Source organism: Varroa jacobsoni, unplaced genomic scaffold (assembly GCF_002532875.2).
Source record: "Varroa jacobsoni isolate VJ856 unplaced genomic scaffold, vjacob_1.0 scaffold_593, whole genome shotgun sequence".
Classification (NCBI taxonomy): Eukaryota; Metazoa; Arthropoda; class Arachnida; order Mesostigmata; family Varroidae; genus Varroa; species Varroa jacobsoni.
In genome coordinates, this window is record NW_019213495.1 from 87,027 (window position 1) to 104,724 (window position 17,698).

Consider the following 17,698-nt stretch of genomic DNA (forward strand, 5'->3'; position numbering starts at 1 on the left):
TATATTAACTCTTCATCAAGTATTATCGCCCTCGATGGGGCGTCGAAATTCTACAGCAGCTATAAGAAACATGGTATTCGTCATCGAAGTAAGAGAAGCACTGCGAATTACTAGACTCCCTGAAGATCACGGCAGTCTATGACAGTTCGCTAACGGCGGTAGCACATATAAGCTTCAGTAGCTTCTTAGAGGAGATCAAGCACCCAATGGTTTACCCTTTGATTTGCGTCGTCGACTGTCTAATAACAACTGCCTTTGTGCGAAAGCGATTGCCGGAATAGGTCGATCTGCTACTTCAATAAACAGCAAACGTGATGATCGAGATGATTTCCGTTTAAATAACAATGACACTGAGTGAAATCAATGCCTGCGGATTTGGATAGGATAACACTTAGCAACTGTAATTTTGTGGACCTTCTAGAAGCATGAATAGCCGTCCTCAGTAACGTGTGCTCAAATGTAAATTGTAAATGTATAAGATATAAAAGTCATGTGGGAAAAATGTATCTTCCGCTGATCACACAAATAGATAAATGCCACCGATCCAACGATATTGTTTAGATTAGTATTGCATTTATTAGACCATCTGCTAGCAACGATCCTCAGCAATAGATATATATAGATATTATGATTGCATTACAAACAGCTTCGTAATGCAGTAATTATATAAAACAAAATACAAAATAATGCCGTGTGTGTCAAGTAAAAAAAATTTCAACTTGTCAACGGAGTATTTTCTGCGATAGTGACGGCTCCGTGACAACCTGCAGTTGGTCCATTAATCAAGGTATTTTATTTATTATTAGTGGCATACTGCAGTTCATACTCATACTGATAGCGCGAGTGGTCGGCACATACAAAAACAAATTTTCCTTATTTTTCAAGTACCACACTGAACCATTTCTTACCTAGTTCACGGTGATAAGCAACCCGTATGGATGTTTTACGTATATGCGTAGTATCCAACCGCTACGGAGCTTCCTTCGATTAACATGCTGTCTGAAAATGGCCGACAATTACATGAGATAATTTGTTTGATGCTACGAACAACTTGTGTAAATCAGTGGCGTCCATTAACGATATGTGTCGAAGGATACTCTTCTGTACATAGATCTGTGTGTCGTTATATATTGTGTAATCACCGAATAAATAATGCTCTTAGTGCAACAAAAAAGAAAATCATATATATCAATGCTCGGTGTTTATCTCGTTTGTTATTGTCCAGCTTTGTTTCGTCGCGTTTTTCGTAGCTGGTTGCTGCAACAATTGGCTGATCGGAACGCTCCAGACGACGCGGTTCTGTAACGTAATATAATGCACGCATCATCATGTCGTGGTTTTTTTTTCTTTTTTATTTTGCCGTAATCAGTGAATTGAAATAAGCAGGTATAGAGACACGCTGTTGGTGATTGTGTCTATCTTGCACTACTAGCTTGCGTTTCTGAGCTCGCAAGCTGACAGCGAACAGATACATTCAGTGAAGCACAGGCATATAAGCTTCACGGAACCTTAGCAGACTTCGGTGACAGCTGCGACGAGCAGACGACAGCGTTGCCCACTAAAACTGTAGAAACCGGAGAAAGTCTTCGACGTTCTGGTCGCACACTCCAGTGGATAGAGCCGATAACCTCGTATTGTTGACACGGAAATATATATAATGTCTTCTAATGTATTCATCTGGCGAGCATCTGCACGATCAGTAGTCATGTTCGAACGTTTTATTACCGTTAACTGAAGATATGAATGCCTTTTTCAGAATGAGGAATCGCTTACAGAGACCAATAGAAGCTATATAAGATGGCTATTTTTTACATTACGAGCACAAGTATATACTGAAAGTAGCGATACGTTCTAAGGGATGCATGATGATAATCTTCAGAAGCGGTACGAGAACTATGATGTTTGCCCTACGATTTTTAAAGCTGTAATCTGAAATAGCCTCAGCTTTGTGAAGTGGTCCTATTGCATATATGCTCCAGACGTTACTTTGTACATCGTTGTTAGGCCACCGAGCCCCAGGTGCATTTTATCTGACTTACACAGACTAATGGATTCTCTGTCTTTGAATTGAAATCTAAATTTACATCCCTGTACGCCAGTCTTTTAAAATCCGTTGATGTGGCGCTCATTCTGTACCGTTGTGACTATCGCTTAATCTGAAGGAATCGCTTCTCAACCATGCGAGCCTTAATCAATTTATTATTATAACGCCGTTAACGACAAACGCGCACACGTGTATACGGGCGAACTATATGTTTTCCGTAACACAGATGACTGAGTATGGCCATCTGTAACGCGTTCATCCAATGTCGGCCCATTCGATACTCTGCTGTTCCGTAAAGCATTTAACCATAGATCTGTCCGTACGCTAGACAAGGGCATCGGAAAGGGAAACATTCGGGGCAACAGCCGCAGCGTCAGCTACCGCAGTCACAGGATAGTTGCCGAAGCGATCAACAACAGCGGCAATTACCGCGACAGTCTGTCGTGTGGAGCAACCGTACTGGTCGCGGTGGTAATATTATAGATAATAGAAATAATGGCAGTAACAGTTGTTGCGCTGGACGGGTTAGTGAACTCATCACGTCTTCTTCTGTTCGTCGCTCCGGCCGTCTGGAAGTTCCTCACTGCATTGTCTCTATAATACCGCACTATCTCAGTTGGCACTCTACGACGGCTAGCGGTGTCTAGACAGTGCTCATCCAGGCAGTATTTCGCTGTCGCCACTCGCGGCGCCGCAGACGATGCTGATTATCGCTTTCGTGAATGATGTATATCGTATTGGCAGTTGGCCAGACACAACGGCCCGGCGTTCGATCGCTGCCTATCTATACCGGCGTGTCCTCGTCTGGACGCTACGCTAAGTTCCGATCGATTCACAGTCATCGGCACGAATTTTTGCGCTTATGGTAGTATATAACAGACGATCAGGAGAGCGGCAGGGTTTTGATTTCGGTCGTGCGGTCGCAGCGCGCTACTGTTCGGCGCGGCGACTCGACCCGATCAAATCGGTCCAACTGAACTGGCAAAAAATTTCATTAAACACAACGTCGCCTGACTGTAGACAAGATGGCGCAGACAAAACCGAAACAGCGACAAACAACTGGGAAACCCTACCCACATGATAAAAGCTGGTAGTGGCGATTTGCACCACTGTTAATATCATTACTATAGGCGTAAGTCACCCAGGGACGTCAATTGGAATCGATATGCGACACATATTTAAATCAAGTAAATAACATGCTCAATAAAAGTATTGATAAGCCGCCTGAGCGGAGCTAAGAGAAGTGAACCCCTAATGGTGAGCTGAACTAAAAAAAAATATAGAAGAAAATTAAACGATTGATAGATTAGATAACGCTAGTATCCATTCGTATAAAGCCTACGAAAAGTTTATGATTTTGCAGCGGTCCTACCGATAGTAGTGATATTGTTGCTCTCGTGTTAGAAGTCGGACTTTTTTTGTTTGTATACCTAGAGGCAATAGTGCTTTCTGGTAGATTTGTAGATCTGCAGGTAGCCAGAGCAACAATGTTGAAAAAGATCGTAGCTTGCCTATTTGTGACGTGTACATCTACAATAGTCAACAGGTTGTTATGGGTGCACCATCGCCGTCTCCATCCAGCGCCATATATAAATACTGTGCCAGCGGGCCGGCCGGCCGGCCGGCCGTCTGATTAATGATGGTGATAACAACAGTTGGGTCGATGTCAGTTCCCGTTTCTATATATTGGCTAATTGCGTTATCTGCAGTAGACAAGCCAGGCCAGTAAGCTGATAGGCAGGCAGTAAGATGTAAAAGCGGGGGAGAGCTGTCGACAATGGGAAACGAAGAAGGACGACGGCTGGCGTTACATTAGCTCATAGGATAAACAAGCCTGGACGTTATTGAAGTCAAACGGCCGGTCGGGTGTCTGGACATGTCGTTTTCATTGAGGTGTGTACGATTCAGAATACCCACATAAATAGCTAGTTAAATTAGCTAGCTATTACACGAGTAATATCTGTGTATCTGTAGGAACTAAGAAGGACGAGTAGATAGTAGGCAAACGTAGGCAAGGAACTTCTAGCGGTGTTCTTATGACATCGACCGATCTCAATGTCAACGAATGTGAGCCCTCTGAAGCACGATGAAGTATTGTGGTGTTTCGACGCTTTAGACATAGTATGCAATCGTTTGTGTAGTCGAACTTTTTTGTTTTGCTTCTTGATCTGCGAAGTGAAGATTCGCATGTGATTGATCGGTCTTTTTTGCGCCGATACTATTATGGCCGAATCAGGTGTCTGGCATCGTTCTTTACGTATACAACGGTTTTCGGATCAGTCGGAACAAGAAATCACTTGTGTTACACACTCATCACAGGAGATCGGACAGCTCAAAACCGGTTTCAAGTAACGACTACGACTAGACTTCACCATTCGAATTTCGCTCAGACGCTGCTTTTCATTGTGGTTTGTGCTACTGCTGCGGCTACGGCCCCTGCCGCCATCGTTATTGATGATAGATTCAGCATGTTATTATTCATCACTTGCGTTTCGTTGTGCAAATGTCATTGAAACCGGATGTTTCAGATGGTGGGCAGAATGGGTCAGGCTGAGGGGGGGCAGGGAGCGATCGATGTATAATCTCTTCTCCCGATAATTGACGCTATCTGATAGCATTTGCAGACGACGGCGGCGGCGGCGGCGGCGGCGGTGTTCAAATGATAACAACATAAATTTGTTGTGAATAGTTGGATACACACGAACAACTGCCATCAAATTCTCGTCAACCAAATCGATGATAAACAAATAAATAACAAAGGGCCCAGTAGCGCGGACGTACCTGTGGCTGCTAGCTTTCTGCTCGTCGTAAACTTTCTGTAAACTTTGCCAGCTCTAAATAGACTATTTTAATCAATAATGTTTACTATGGATCGAATTAGTTAATCAGCATTTGGTTTATCGTTAATAACGACAGTACGTGCACACACACGGCGAAACAAAAACCAACTAAAACGCTGTCTACTGCTGTAATTTGAAATTTGGCCATAGAAATAGCGGTAATGTACAGAGCTGCTTGTGTTTGTTAGGCCATTGTCTCTCTCTCTCTCTCTCTCTCTCTCTCTCTCTGTACGAGCCCGTTATCGGTGACTTGCCCACTTGCCTTCAATAATGATAACGATAACAACGCCACCGAGAAACAATTGCAGAAGGTTATAAAGTGCAGCCGCAAACACGTGTAAGGAGAGATGAGTATACGCAACGATTATGTGTAAACACGATAAGTTATCGCGGCGTCGCCCCATACTCGCAAGCCTCGGAGCGATCTGCGCTAGCACGCGCATGCTGCCAGACGCTCGGCGTGCTGCGCAGCATCAGCCAAAGAGGATGCAGATTCGTACGGCACGAGTTATAGGGCCTCTGGTCTGCTTCGGTTCGGTCTGCTGTGATCTGCTCAGCCTTGAATCAGGGCATCGCTCGCGGTGAACGAAGACCAGAAGAGTATCAGAAGTTGGCGAGGTTATTTGTCAAACAAAGGACACTTTTAATTTTAGTCTGTTTTATAGCTGTTGCATGGCCATTCTGCTGACGTAACAATGGCAAAGCTGTGGCTTCATATTGCACACGCTTGCTCTCACAAAGAAATCTGTCACAAACACAAACACACGCGCACACAAAGAAATGACCGTGCGATAGCAGCGGCCGCGAGACGTTCATAATACGTAAAAATGTTTCGCCGACCCATCGCAACAGCCATAATAAATTTTGTGAGCCCATAGAATAGCAGACAGACATCTTTTACGGTGTTGTTGTTACGCGGTTTTGCTAGATTTTATTTATTACTGTTTTCTGTCAAAGCGGCAGAAGTGAAGTGGCCGAAGACAGCGACGGTAGCGGCGGCGGCGTCTTTGAGCAAAATGGAATAGGAATACATTCGGCTTCTCGCAACGGAAATTGACATGTTCACACCCATTGTGGCGCGCACGGTTATGATTTCTGTTTGTATTCAAAAGCCTCTTACGTAGACCATATTGCATCGGGGGTATGGTGCTGAGCGCCGCTATTCCTTCGGTGCGTGTTCAAGATAGCGAAGTACGCTGATGCATATCTGCGTAACAGAGCGGATCGTATCACCTAGGTGTTGACGAAAACAGCCTATCGGCACCCTTTCCTTTACTTTTGTTTCAGCAAGTACTACTATCCATCGTACATGCGAAAGGATCGTCATCACCAAGACTACATAGCACGTGCTGTGAGTCTGTGTTCTATGTCCAACCTTTTTTGATGCTACCGTAAACAAGACCGATTTGCCATCATGCCTCGCTGACGCATACAGGCTCTGTTATCTACCATATGACAATCGCCACTATAGCCTATGCGATGTTTATTGTTTATCGTTACATTTTTATTAATACTCGCACGTCATCGACAATATAGTCCTGTCGGAATAGTTGCTCTCCACACTTTTCGCTACTTCTATTCCATCTTTCTACCCATTGGCGTCGTCAGTAAGTCTGTTTATCTAAATGCGGTGCTTATTCCATCAAGAGCAGAAGACCAACGTATCTGGCGTGTACCATTTTACCGCCACTTTGGCTCTCGGTGGAAGTTGGCGATCGGTTTTTTTTTTTAGCTTATATATTATTGTTGTTGTTCTCCATGTTTGCACCTTTGTTTTGTTTGCTGACGGATCATCTGTGTACGTTGTAGCCCAGACCACGGTCGTGCTGCGTTTTGTATTTATTTATCGTATTGTAATTTCATTTTCGAATTCATAGGTCCTGTTGTCCACTATAGCAGGACATCATGTTCTTCTGACGCTGAGACGTTTCTCGCTTCTCGTATTGCGTTGGTGAATTATTGAACTCTCTCGACAATGGAACGCGGTATGGAATACATATGGCTAATTCGCATACAAATCTTGTTTTTTTTTTTCATCTCGGTGCCATTGCTTCGTCTCATTGTGAGCCCGTGTTCCGCAGTTGATTATCATATATTGCGTTTGCTACCACGTTTCGCCACACTCTGAGAGTCAGCGGCTTGACCACAAGTTACGCACTGTCTATTTACTGCCCGTCGAACGGCTATCATGGCCTAGGAGTGTCGATGAGTATTGCGCACGCTAAGCGTACGTACAGCGTCGATGCGTAGCCAGAAGTTTTGATACCGCAGCAGCGATTTCAACCGACCCTGGTCTGGCGGCGCTCACTTCGGTATTGGTACCTCGATCAAAGCAAACAAGCCAGAGCAGGGTGACCACTTCTTCGTTATTTTATGACGCTTCACGCCGAGATCACAGATAGCAGCAGCTACGATATCTGGGGGCTAACGCCTGTAAAACTGGCCGTCGCCGCTACTGACGCTGTTGTTGTTAATGTTGATGAGAGTGATGGGGCAGCTTCTACGACGAGAAATCCGCCAGCCCAACAGCCGGCCGGCCGTTCGGACCGACAACGAGCGATGTAATGAGCGCTTTTTCCCGTTGGTGGTAATGCAGCTTTCTGGTAAAGCCATTCTTGCCGTCAGGAAACAAGAAGCAGCACGGTAAGATCAGCAGGTTGTCAAAAGCAATCATTGTTTTTTTCGACTGCTGCTGTTGCCACTGCTCTGCTTATGGAATAAAGACAAATGTGTATGGGGCGTGGACACTTTGGTCGAAACAGTATCATGATTTACTATTATCTGCCGCGCAACAGACATAGAACATAATATCTGCACTCTGCTGAAATCACAATAACAACGGCTGCGTACTACAATCGCGCTAAATGTAACTATGATATGGAAGATCATCATGAGTCTTCTCTATAACCATTATTTCAGCCATCTACACCTACCGACGCGTACTGATATATCGTACCCATGTATAGTTTGTATCGTGGTTTTGTCATCGATTTATAACGCGATAACGGAAACAATATCGGACAAAGTGAACGGTTTGAGAGTTGAATGAGCAAAGCAAGGTTTAGTCTTAGTAAATTGCGTCGTGTCGTACAGATGGTAGCATCTGGCTGTTAACTCCTCTCTTTCTACTTTATTCGCTAACTATTTATAAATAATACCGCGTAATTGCGGCAACGGTATTGTGTCCTCACGTTATCAAATCGGAAAGCTGCAACACTCTTGCGTCGGTTGCAGGCAGTGTAAGGGCCGAAACAGGCTGATTGAGCTGAATGAAGACCGCCGACTGTAAAAGATAGCAAAGGAGCTGGTAACATGACGACCTGTTATATAGACGAGACGGAACAGAATAAAGAATGACGGTTAATTAGGACAACGGATTATGGGTGGGATTTACGTGGACGGCGTAGCGGTAGTCCTGCGCTGGTGGGCTTTCCCGTAGTCGAATTCAGAAAAATGGCAGAATCGTTATTAATTGTTGTTGCTGTTATTTTTACTTTGTGACAAAAAAAAAACAAATAAATTCCCATAAAAACAGCATCGACATGTTTGTTATTGACGCTCTCTTAATGAACGCAATCGATGGATCTGCTTTGATCGTATATTTGATTTGTTTTACTTTTGCCATATTTAATGATCGACTTGACGCACACTGTTGTATCCGACCGTAAAGTTATTATTATTTATCATCATTAATTATTAGCCGTCGGTATTACCGCTCTATGATGTTCTTGTTTTCCGCGTCGTTTCGGTCGTGGACTTTCGCCGGATGTTTTTACCACGAGATCATGATCTTATGGTATCTTATCTTAAGGTATGTTATCCAATTTGTCCGCGTACGTGAAATGGGGCAGTTGTACTGAATCATGTCTTTTCTGGGCAGTAAATCATATCGATTTACCCAGCCCATATCTGGAGGTGTGTGTTCGAAGAGGTATGTATGGTTGCCGCGGCACGATGTCGGACACAGTGTCGTCAGAGTCGCTGTCTAGCAATTTTTGTTTTAGAAAAGCTTGCGACGCTGGCCGGACATTACAAGTCGGAATGCTGAGCACGGCACTGTTTTATGACGAGTAGTGATGAAATCGTGAAAACACAGACTGACACGACAGATTAGAATTCTATACGCTTCAATTACGTGTTGCTGCTACATCTGCGGCCGGTTATGATTTGAGTTTGTCATCGCGAGGGCCATAAGGAACGAAGTGACATTATATATATATATATATATATAATGATAACATTATCACAATTGTCGCAGCAACAACTCCAAGGGGCAATGTTTGCTCAGGTGAGCAATTGGGATCATTCAACTTAGCCCGACTTGCTCTGACTCGTACATCCGGGTGACCGTCGAATAATGCCAGCTTGCTAGTTCTCTGCTATCTCTATCTATCACTGGCATATTACGAGCGCGGCTTCTATAATGGTTCGATTTTCTCTTTTGTCTTCCTGCTTCGGTGCAAAGTAAAGCGAGCTTAACGGTTGTATCCATCATTCCTCAGAAGCAAGCATCTATTCATCGTCCGGCCTATGCTACAGCTGTTGGCTGAGTCCAGACGTAGCTGGATGCTCCTATAAATGCAGAAGAAAGCTTCGCTTCAATGAATAGCATACAAACACTGGACAGTTAAGTATCGTCGTCCTGTTTACTATGGGTAACGATAAGATAAGAGGCATATATACATACACATCTATGTATATGATACTACAGAGGGACTTTAAAGTAACTTTAGCGCGCTCATTCATAAATACGGCTGACGGATGCGGCACAGCGTTGGTGTCTGTTTAGCCAGCAAGTTACTTAATCACTTAACTATATTTCATCACCTACTGAGCACGTCATCGCCGCCGCAGACAAAAAACATGGTATTCGTTGAATAATGAAACGAATTACAATTTAAGGACGAGTTAAGGTGGTGAACAGCGGCGGAAGGCTATTGCATATTTATGCGTGTTTTTTTCTGTGTAGCCATTTTGTATTTGCTTGGAGCTGTAACCCGCGATCGGTTTCGAAATAATGACGCCGCACTCGACTAGCTGTGCCGTTTCGAAATAATAATTGACGAAGGTTTTAGTATATAGCATCGGTTCGAGGCAGCGATAAGCGTTTGTTCACTCTATTGACAAGTTGTCGCCATACAATCGAATGAATAGATCGGATCGTCAAAGAAGACTGCTGTTGCTAACGCTGCTGCTGGGCCTTCGAATAGCGCAAGTAGGATCGTTGATTAGTCGGGCTACCAGTGACAAATAGCATTTCCACTTTGTGGTTACTCTACGCGTGGTTGCATGTCCCTGTGCATCTCGTACAGTCATACTTGTATATCTGCTTCGTCGACGCTACATCCCCTGACTGCGAGTAACGCAGCGTGATCGTTCCGTCATCAGACGTCTCTTATGTATTTTCGTCCTCTAGCTTCCTAAGGACCTGTGTGATGAATATTTCCTTTGAGATGGAACTTCAGTAGAGTACTTTTTTTTGTTTTGTTCGCTATAAGGAATGTTATGAGAGAAGTGTTTCTCATTATTAACTGGTAGTGCGGAACCAAATATGCCCAATTTTCAATACGATACATGTCAAATGGATCAGCGACGAAGAAGTGTCTTATACTATTGTGCCTATATCGACCGTGCAGCTTGAGTTACGGTCGAATACTGATAGTATCACTACTAACAATGGCCAGAACAGCAATCATTTTTTGTCACCCCAATAATTGACGTTATATACTTTTATCGACCGTCTCCTTGTATGCAAAAATCGTCATATTTGGGCAGGTGTTATTTGGATTTGTGGCTGTCCTCCTAAATAGAGAAGCGCATGAAGTCACCTGCCGGTAATGCTTTCAGACTACCAGGTCATTTGTTTTTCATCATAGCTCTGAGACGGTAGGGCATGCACATAAGTTCTGTAACTAGTAAACTTTTCGATAAGTTCGTTTCCGGCTTCGTTTAATATTCGGTAAGTGTGTCTTCTCGTTCGTATGGTCTCCACAGAAACGTTAGCCTAATTGCAAGTCGCCATTGGCCAAAGCTGTATTAAATAGTGATGCACGTAATCGGGTATCTCAGATTAATAAGCGAACCTCAAACCATGATTCATACCTAGTAACTTCAAACGTCAAAACACGGAACGAAATTCTTCGCCCCGCCTTGCCGATAACACAATTGTACTCCTACAAAGCCCCGCTACAGTCGTTCGTTAACGCCGCTTTCATCCGGAATAAATCCTGAATTAACTTTATAACAGAAGCGTAGATTATAGGCACGCATCCGTTGTACCTGATCGTGTTGGCACGAACGCACTGAAGGTTGTTTTGCCCATCATCCCCGATCATCGCATTTCACCGAACCGCAATAACAAATCGGTCTATGATAGCGCCTTGTCTGTTTCGTCTTATTTTGCAACATTTCATTTCTTATTGCTTATTTGCAACATTTCAAACCTGTACGTGTTTAGCCATCGCCCCGTACGCTTCACTCATCTAGGCTAGGTTTTCTTCAATTGTAGAATTAGAATTTATTGCTTTCTTTCAGCCATTTGCTGTCTGTTGGGTCAGCTTAATTCGGCTCGACATCGTTCGGATCCTTCAGCTGCGCGTCACCGCTCGTCACTTAGCTTAGCATTGTTTCAATACGTGAATCGTGCTCGCGCTCGTGCGATGATTTTACGACACGATAATTCTTCATCCTTTCTTCTGCTGGGGGTTTGCGAACGACAGGTCCTGTCTGCTGTTGCTGCCGCTCGAGATTCGCCGTGTCGCGCCGTTTTAGCCGCTTCGTCCGTACAGGCGCTAATCAGCTTTTATCGGAATTCAATCGCGTTTTGGATTGTTCTCCTGTTGTTGTTTTCGTCGTCGAGAAACAAATCAAAGTAGTTTCTTCATTGGTCCCCGCCGCACTCACTGTCGCCGTTGGAGTCGTTCCTTTAAAATCAATTTTGAGCGAACAATGACTTCTTGACCGTTGGCGGCGGCGCGGTCAAGTCGTCCTGATCAGCGACAACCATCAGCTCTTCGATGCAGGTTTCCATCGCGGCGTGAGGCGACACGACTCATCCTGGCCCGTCTGTTGACGCACAATCTAAAAGTAAAGCGGCCAGAGTCAACGGACCTGGACTGCATCGATAGAGAAAACGCACGATCCCACAATGATATGTATATATCTAGTTTGAGGTAGAATAGAGGTCGTAGCGGCGACGACGATGGTAGCGACCGTGGCAGTTGGGAGCACAACGACAAACGCAGTAGTAAAAAGAGACGACCTGATATGAAAAGAAGAACGTTGCTGCGTGTGCTTGTTCGTTCGCTCATCGTGCCTTCGTTATGTGTCGTACTTTTTGGAGTTTAGATCGGCTCCGATTGGCTTTACTATACCGTTCTGTCGTTGACCTGGACGACGACGACGACGACGACGCAGTTGCTCGTTGCAAATTCTATGGAATCGCTACTGCAATTATCCACCACTACCTCAATGAGATGTAATTACGACAGCCGCTGTGAACGACTTGACAGCCACGTTGTTGTTGTTCAGGACAATGGTCAATATGGTCGAGTGTTTATCGGTGCGTTTACCTATATGGATATCGAGATAGATAGGCAGAAACACAAACGTTGTGTACTACATATGACATCTCTAGTTTGTACTGCAAAGCAAAGTTCGCGGTGAGCACTAGGGGGAAGGGGGTGAAGGGGACTGTACGCAACGTCAAGATAAATTGTCGAGCGAAAATGTCGGCGGGGGCTCGCGTACCAATCATACTTTTAACGGGTACATACGTACAGACAGAAATAATAAATAAAATATGAAAGAATCGTTCTAGGCAGACCAATGATGACCAGCTTACCTAAACTATAGAAGTGCCGTTGTCCATGTACTAAGCATCACGAAGATAGATAGCCAATTAGCCGCACGCGACGACGGCACTCCATAGCGGTGCAATGTTCATTTCGAAAACCATTATTAGTCAGTTGTAAATAGGTCGATTCAGGTGTTCGTACAATAGATGGTACAGTAGAAAAAAGAGTTCAACAAACTGTTACCGGGTCGTCATCTGTGTGGTCATTCAGGCTGTTGTTCGGTCTGCCGATGCTCGCCACAGCAGTCGCTGCTAAAATGTAAATATCGTGTCTTTCTTTGGTACGTACAATCATGCGGCCGTTGACAAAACAAGACTATGCCAACGATAGTGTCGGCAACGCCTCCATCAGCTACAGGGAACTTGTTTTCGATTGACAGGTGTGCTCTGCTATTACTGGTGCTCGGAGACGAGAAGATCAAGACAGACAAAGGCTATGAGTCTGCGATGAAACACTTATAGTGACACTGTCCCTGATTCCGATACTGCAACGGTTGCTGATCCTATAATCGCCGTGTTGTTGACAATGTCGCTTGACATCCCCAGAACTTCGTTATATATATATATATATATATATATATATATACATACACATGCATATATGTATCGAAAACGAAAGAAGAGAAGCGGTAAAGGGAGAAGGACTGCTTTTGGTATTACATAGTATCTATGTTTGATACTGTAAACGCACTCGTTTGGCAAAGATTAGAGTTCCTATTGTTTTTTACGTGTTTTACTTATAGTCGTTAAAAAACCGTGTGAACTGTAGACGGTGTCAGAGTTAATCGATTTGGCATTTTTTAGCAAATGCCAGCCAAGCTACAGATACTAATCAGAATTTTCTGTGTGCGAATTCGTATCTGTTTGTTCCTATTGCAGGAGGAATTTGTTGGCTTTGCCAAAGATGGAAGCATCCTCTCTTCGGAGGATCCTGGAGGGGGACGAAGACCTAAAAAAAGGTAAATCGCGCGTACTACATTTGTATACTCCATAGTCGGCGTCGTCCTGTCAAACCTAACTGTAAAGCTTCGCAAACACCGAGGAAAGACAGACAACTAGTAAAGACTTCATACCCCAAATGACTATTTTCCTGTGTGAATTTAACGACGCATTATCTCCTAGTATTTTATTAAAATTAACGTATCATGTGCATTATACAAAAATCACATTTCGTTATTAGCGTTCTGTCCCGTGTGACTTCTCCTTGCAGAAAGGGTACGCCGTTGGAAGTTAACAGGCTTGAGCCTAAACGGCCTGCGGTGGAATTGCCTCAAAACACGGCGATAGTGTCCTCACGGGAAAGACACGCCTCAAATATAGACGATTCGGCTGCAAAGCACAGCAACAACGTTGATGAAGAACGCTCCGTTAGGATTCCGCAGGAACGAGGCCATAGTAACGCCAGCCACGTGAATACTGGCAAGGAATCTGCAACTTCGATGAATCAGGAGTCATCTAAGGACACTTTCAAGGTGAGTTGCCGAGTAAACCGACCTCAAGAGAACAAGGAACAGCATAAGACCGCCAAGGACAATCGGGGTGTTGAGAAAGAAGGGCCACGAAGTCGAGATCGAAGTCATCACGAACGCGACGCAAAGGTCAAGGAACGTTCCGCCCAGGAGGGCAAAGACGTCAAGATGAAGGACCGACGAGACAGCAGCAGTCAGGGTGGCCACGAGTCGAGATCTTTAAGACACAGCCGAGATGGACCAGAAGACGATCCCAGCCAGGACGAGGTGCGCAAAATGGCGTCCCTCTACACAGACGAGCTCCTCGATTCTGATAGGAGCAGTAAGCATAAAAGGAACACCAAAAGGTTAGTAACATCAGCACGGTGTAACTGGCTGGTGATTCAACACCGTTATGGTTTATTTCTTTCAAATGTATAGTGTCAGATAGATATTACCTCGAGAAAGCAAAGTTCTACATTCCTATAAGGTTCAACCTTGAAATAGTTAGTTCCTTATTACTTTAAAAACGGCCCGCATAGCTACAATAGTGATACTGTCTCTTCTTGTATATTTTTGCTCTGGTCCAGTCGGTAATACTTCGATAAAGCGAATCTGTCGATTCGTTGATTTCTTGCCAAAGAAAATAGATTGCCGTTTCTGTGTTTAGGGAAGGTTCTTCTCCCTTTGTTATGCTTTGCTACACGCAGGCTGAAGCTTGTTGGCTACTAATTACGAAAGCCAAAGACAATCATCGAACTTACGATAATTATGGAGCTGTAACGTCGCGGCGTACATCTTAATCCTTCCACGACCCGCTCAGGGTGGACGCGCATTTTTCCTATCTATTTCATAACCGTAAACAAAACTCATAAAAATTCAAATTAGTCTTTCCAATTCCAAGTATTGCGTACCGTACGACTGGCCTTCGTCGGCAAGACGTCCACTACTGAATAATTACAGCCAGCTCATGTTAGCCAACGCATAGTTGTTTCCTGTTGATGATATAATATTTGTAAAGCGTTTTTATACCGTAATAGTCGAATTGATATATATTGAGGCCCAATTACGATCAAGACGTTATATGTGTGTGTTTGTGCGAGACATACAGTAGAAGAGTATTGATCGTTTTTCTGGTTAGACGGCTTTAAGATCTCGGATAATAGTTGTCGCATCAGTGTTGGTGTCATTTGAAAGTTGAAATTTGGCGGTAACAGACATGCTAAAATTACTGCAACGTTTTCATTTAAACCTAAGATAGAGCTCTTTAAATATGAGTGGAACTTCAGCAAAAATTCACTATATTTTATAACTGAATAATATAGCAATAAAGGCACAAATGCTATCTAGGTCCATGGAGTTTCTGCAAGTTACGATCAAGACGTTATCGGAAAAGAATTGCCGAAAGGTCATTGTGTTGCTTTCGTTCTGAAAGTTGCCATGTTAAAATGTTCTTCGTGGTCGTCGACGAAATTGTTAGCGGTGACCAAGACCGATATGTGATTAATATTGAACTATATATCCATCGCCAACTTTTTTTTTGAAAGCTGGCTACAAAGAAATATGTTGAGCGTGCCTGCGAAGCTCTGCAGACGCGACAAAAACAAGCCATTTCTAAAGCGCTTGATCATAGGCGACAAAGAGAAGATCACACGACGATAACTTACAAATGGAAACGTGTGTAGTTCACAGTACGCGCCAGAATAAACGAAACAGTGTGCATAATGCTATCGGTATCATGAACTGTTCCTGTCGCCGTTGCCTGCAAAACAATTGATTAAATACCCTACGGTCAACAACTAACAAAGTTACAATAAGCCATTGAAAAATATGTACCAGGACAGCTATCGAACAGAAAGGCGTCTGGCACGATAATCCTCAACGATGTGATAGCGGTTGAGACAACTGGGGTGGGAAATTCTGACGCATATAGCCCAGATCTTGCTTGATCACATCAAACTATCGTCTGCTTCGATCTTTGCAGAAGTCCCTTAATAGTGTTAATTTAGTTTCAATGGAGGAATACAAAAATAATTTGCCGCCGTTTTCGCCCAGAAACTATAGAAGTTGTACAGTGATTAATGTATACTGCTGCCAGAAAATAGCTAACGATTTTCGATAAATTGAAGCATGTCTATCTAACGAACATAATTCTTGAATAAAAATAATACTTGCTTCAAATTTGGCCTAAAATCGTCAGTACTTCTTCGACAACCAAATATATGTGTATAGACGTTTGTGTGTATGTGTACGAGCAACGATCCTCCATTAATGGAAAAAATGTATACACGTCGTGCAAAGCGTCTGCTTCTGTAGAGCCACCACTGTTTTTCCTGTGTCGAATCGTGTCTCCCGTTTTTGCGTTTCTCGAACGCGAAAGCGCTGAATAGCGTCAAACTCTAGAAGGACGATAACGTACAACCGTGCTGCTTTACCTTAGAATCGTCTTTGGCAGTGTTCTATGGATGTCTAAATAGGGGATGACGACGTCCTTTGCTTGCCGTTGTTGTTGTTCCTGTTAGCGACTTCAACGACTTAAGCGGCTTAGGCTTAAGCGGGCATGTTTGCGACAGTGACAACTTCCGCGAATTCGAATTTCTGTTGTTTTTTTCTGCAGTCATTAAGCTGGCAAACGCGCTACCGCCTTTGCTAATGCCGCTTGCTCTTCTCGAGCAAACGGCCGACGACGAAAACAAACCTGTGACGGCTATTTCTGGTTTCCTTGTGGTTCGCTATCTGTCTGCGCGCGTGTATATGTATATGTCTGCACGCAGCAACAATGCGCGTACTATCCTCACGATAGACCGCTCGATCATTTGCCGTTGCCGTCGATCCAGTCGCGCGCTTTGTTGTTTGGAAAACTGGCGGTGCTACTGAAGTTCAAATAATAATAATTGTCGTGTCGCCTACCTACATAGAGGCCGCTGATGATGTCTTTTTTTCCGCTGGTACTGTCGTGGCCGACAAGGTACGTACGTGCAGTGATAGGCCGCATTCAGCGTCCGTATTATCATCATGTTGCCTAGTGCCTGGCCGTTCGTGGCAGAACAGCTGCTGCTGGCGGCGCGGTAACCGCTGAAAATTAGTACCTCTAATTGTATTGTACCTATTTCGGTGTTGCTTCTCGGAGGAAACCGTTCAGCAGTGATGCGGTATTACGTAGTATCCTGTTGTTATTATTGTTGTCGTTGCCAGTTAGCTTGATTGCTAATTGTGCGCAGTGTTTCCTAGACCGCATGGATTTCCCGACCGACCGGCCTTCCGGGACAGCTGGTTGCATTGATCTGTTCTATTCTGTTGCTTACTTAGCGCACCGAATAGCGAGCCGATGTAGAGCCGATTTGTAACGCTTAGCGTCACCTTGGAGGCCTTGGGTACTTTACGGATAACATCAGTGTGTCTGCATAAATATTGTAAATATATTAGAAGATTTATTTTGTATCTGGCAGTAGTCAGGGAGCTTACGTTTCTCACGCAACTACGCCCGAAGCAGCGATCTGGCGTAAGCGAA

At 44.1% G+C, this 17,698-nt stretch overlaps 1 protein-coding gene across 1 annotated transcript in view; it reads left to right on the plus strand.

The window, feature by feature from the left end:
* LOC111261766 (uncharacterized) overlaps positions 1–17,698 on the plus strand; it is a 57,728-nt gene that overhangs the window by 23,322 nt on the left and 16,708 nt on the right. Inside the window, exons 2-3 of the mRNA XM_022835507.2 lie at positions 13,619–13,698; positions 13,950–14,555. Of these exons, the coding sequence (XP_022691242.1) occupies positions 13,619–13,698; positions 13,950–14,555 (686 nt within the window). The remainder of the gene's footprint in view (positions 1–13,618; positions 13,699–13,949; positions 14,556–17,698) is intronic.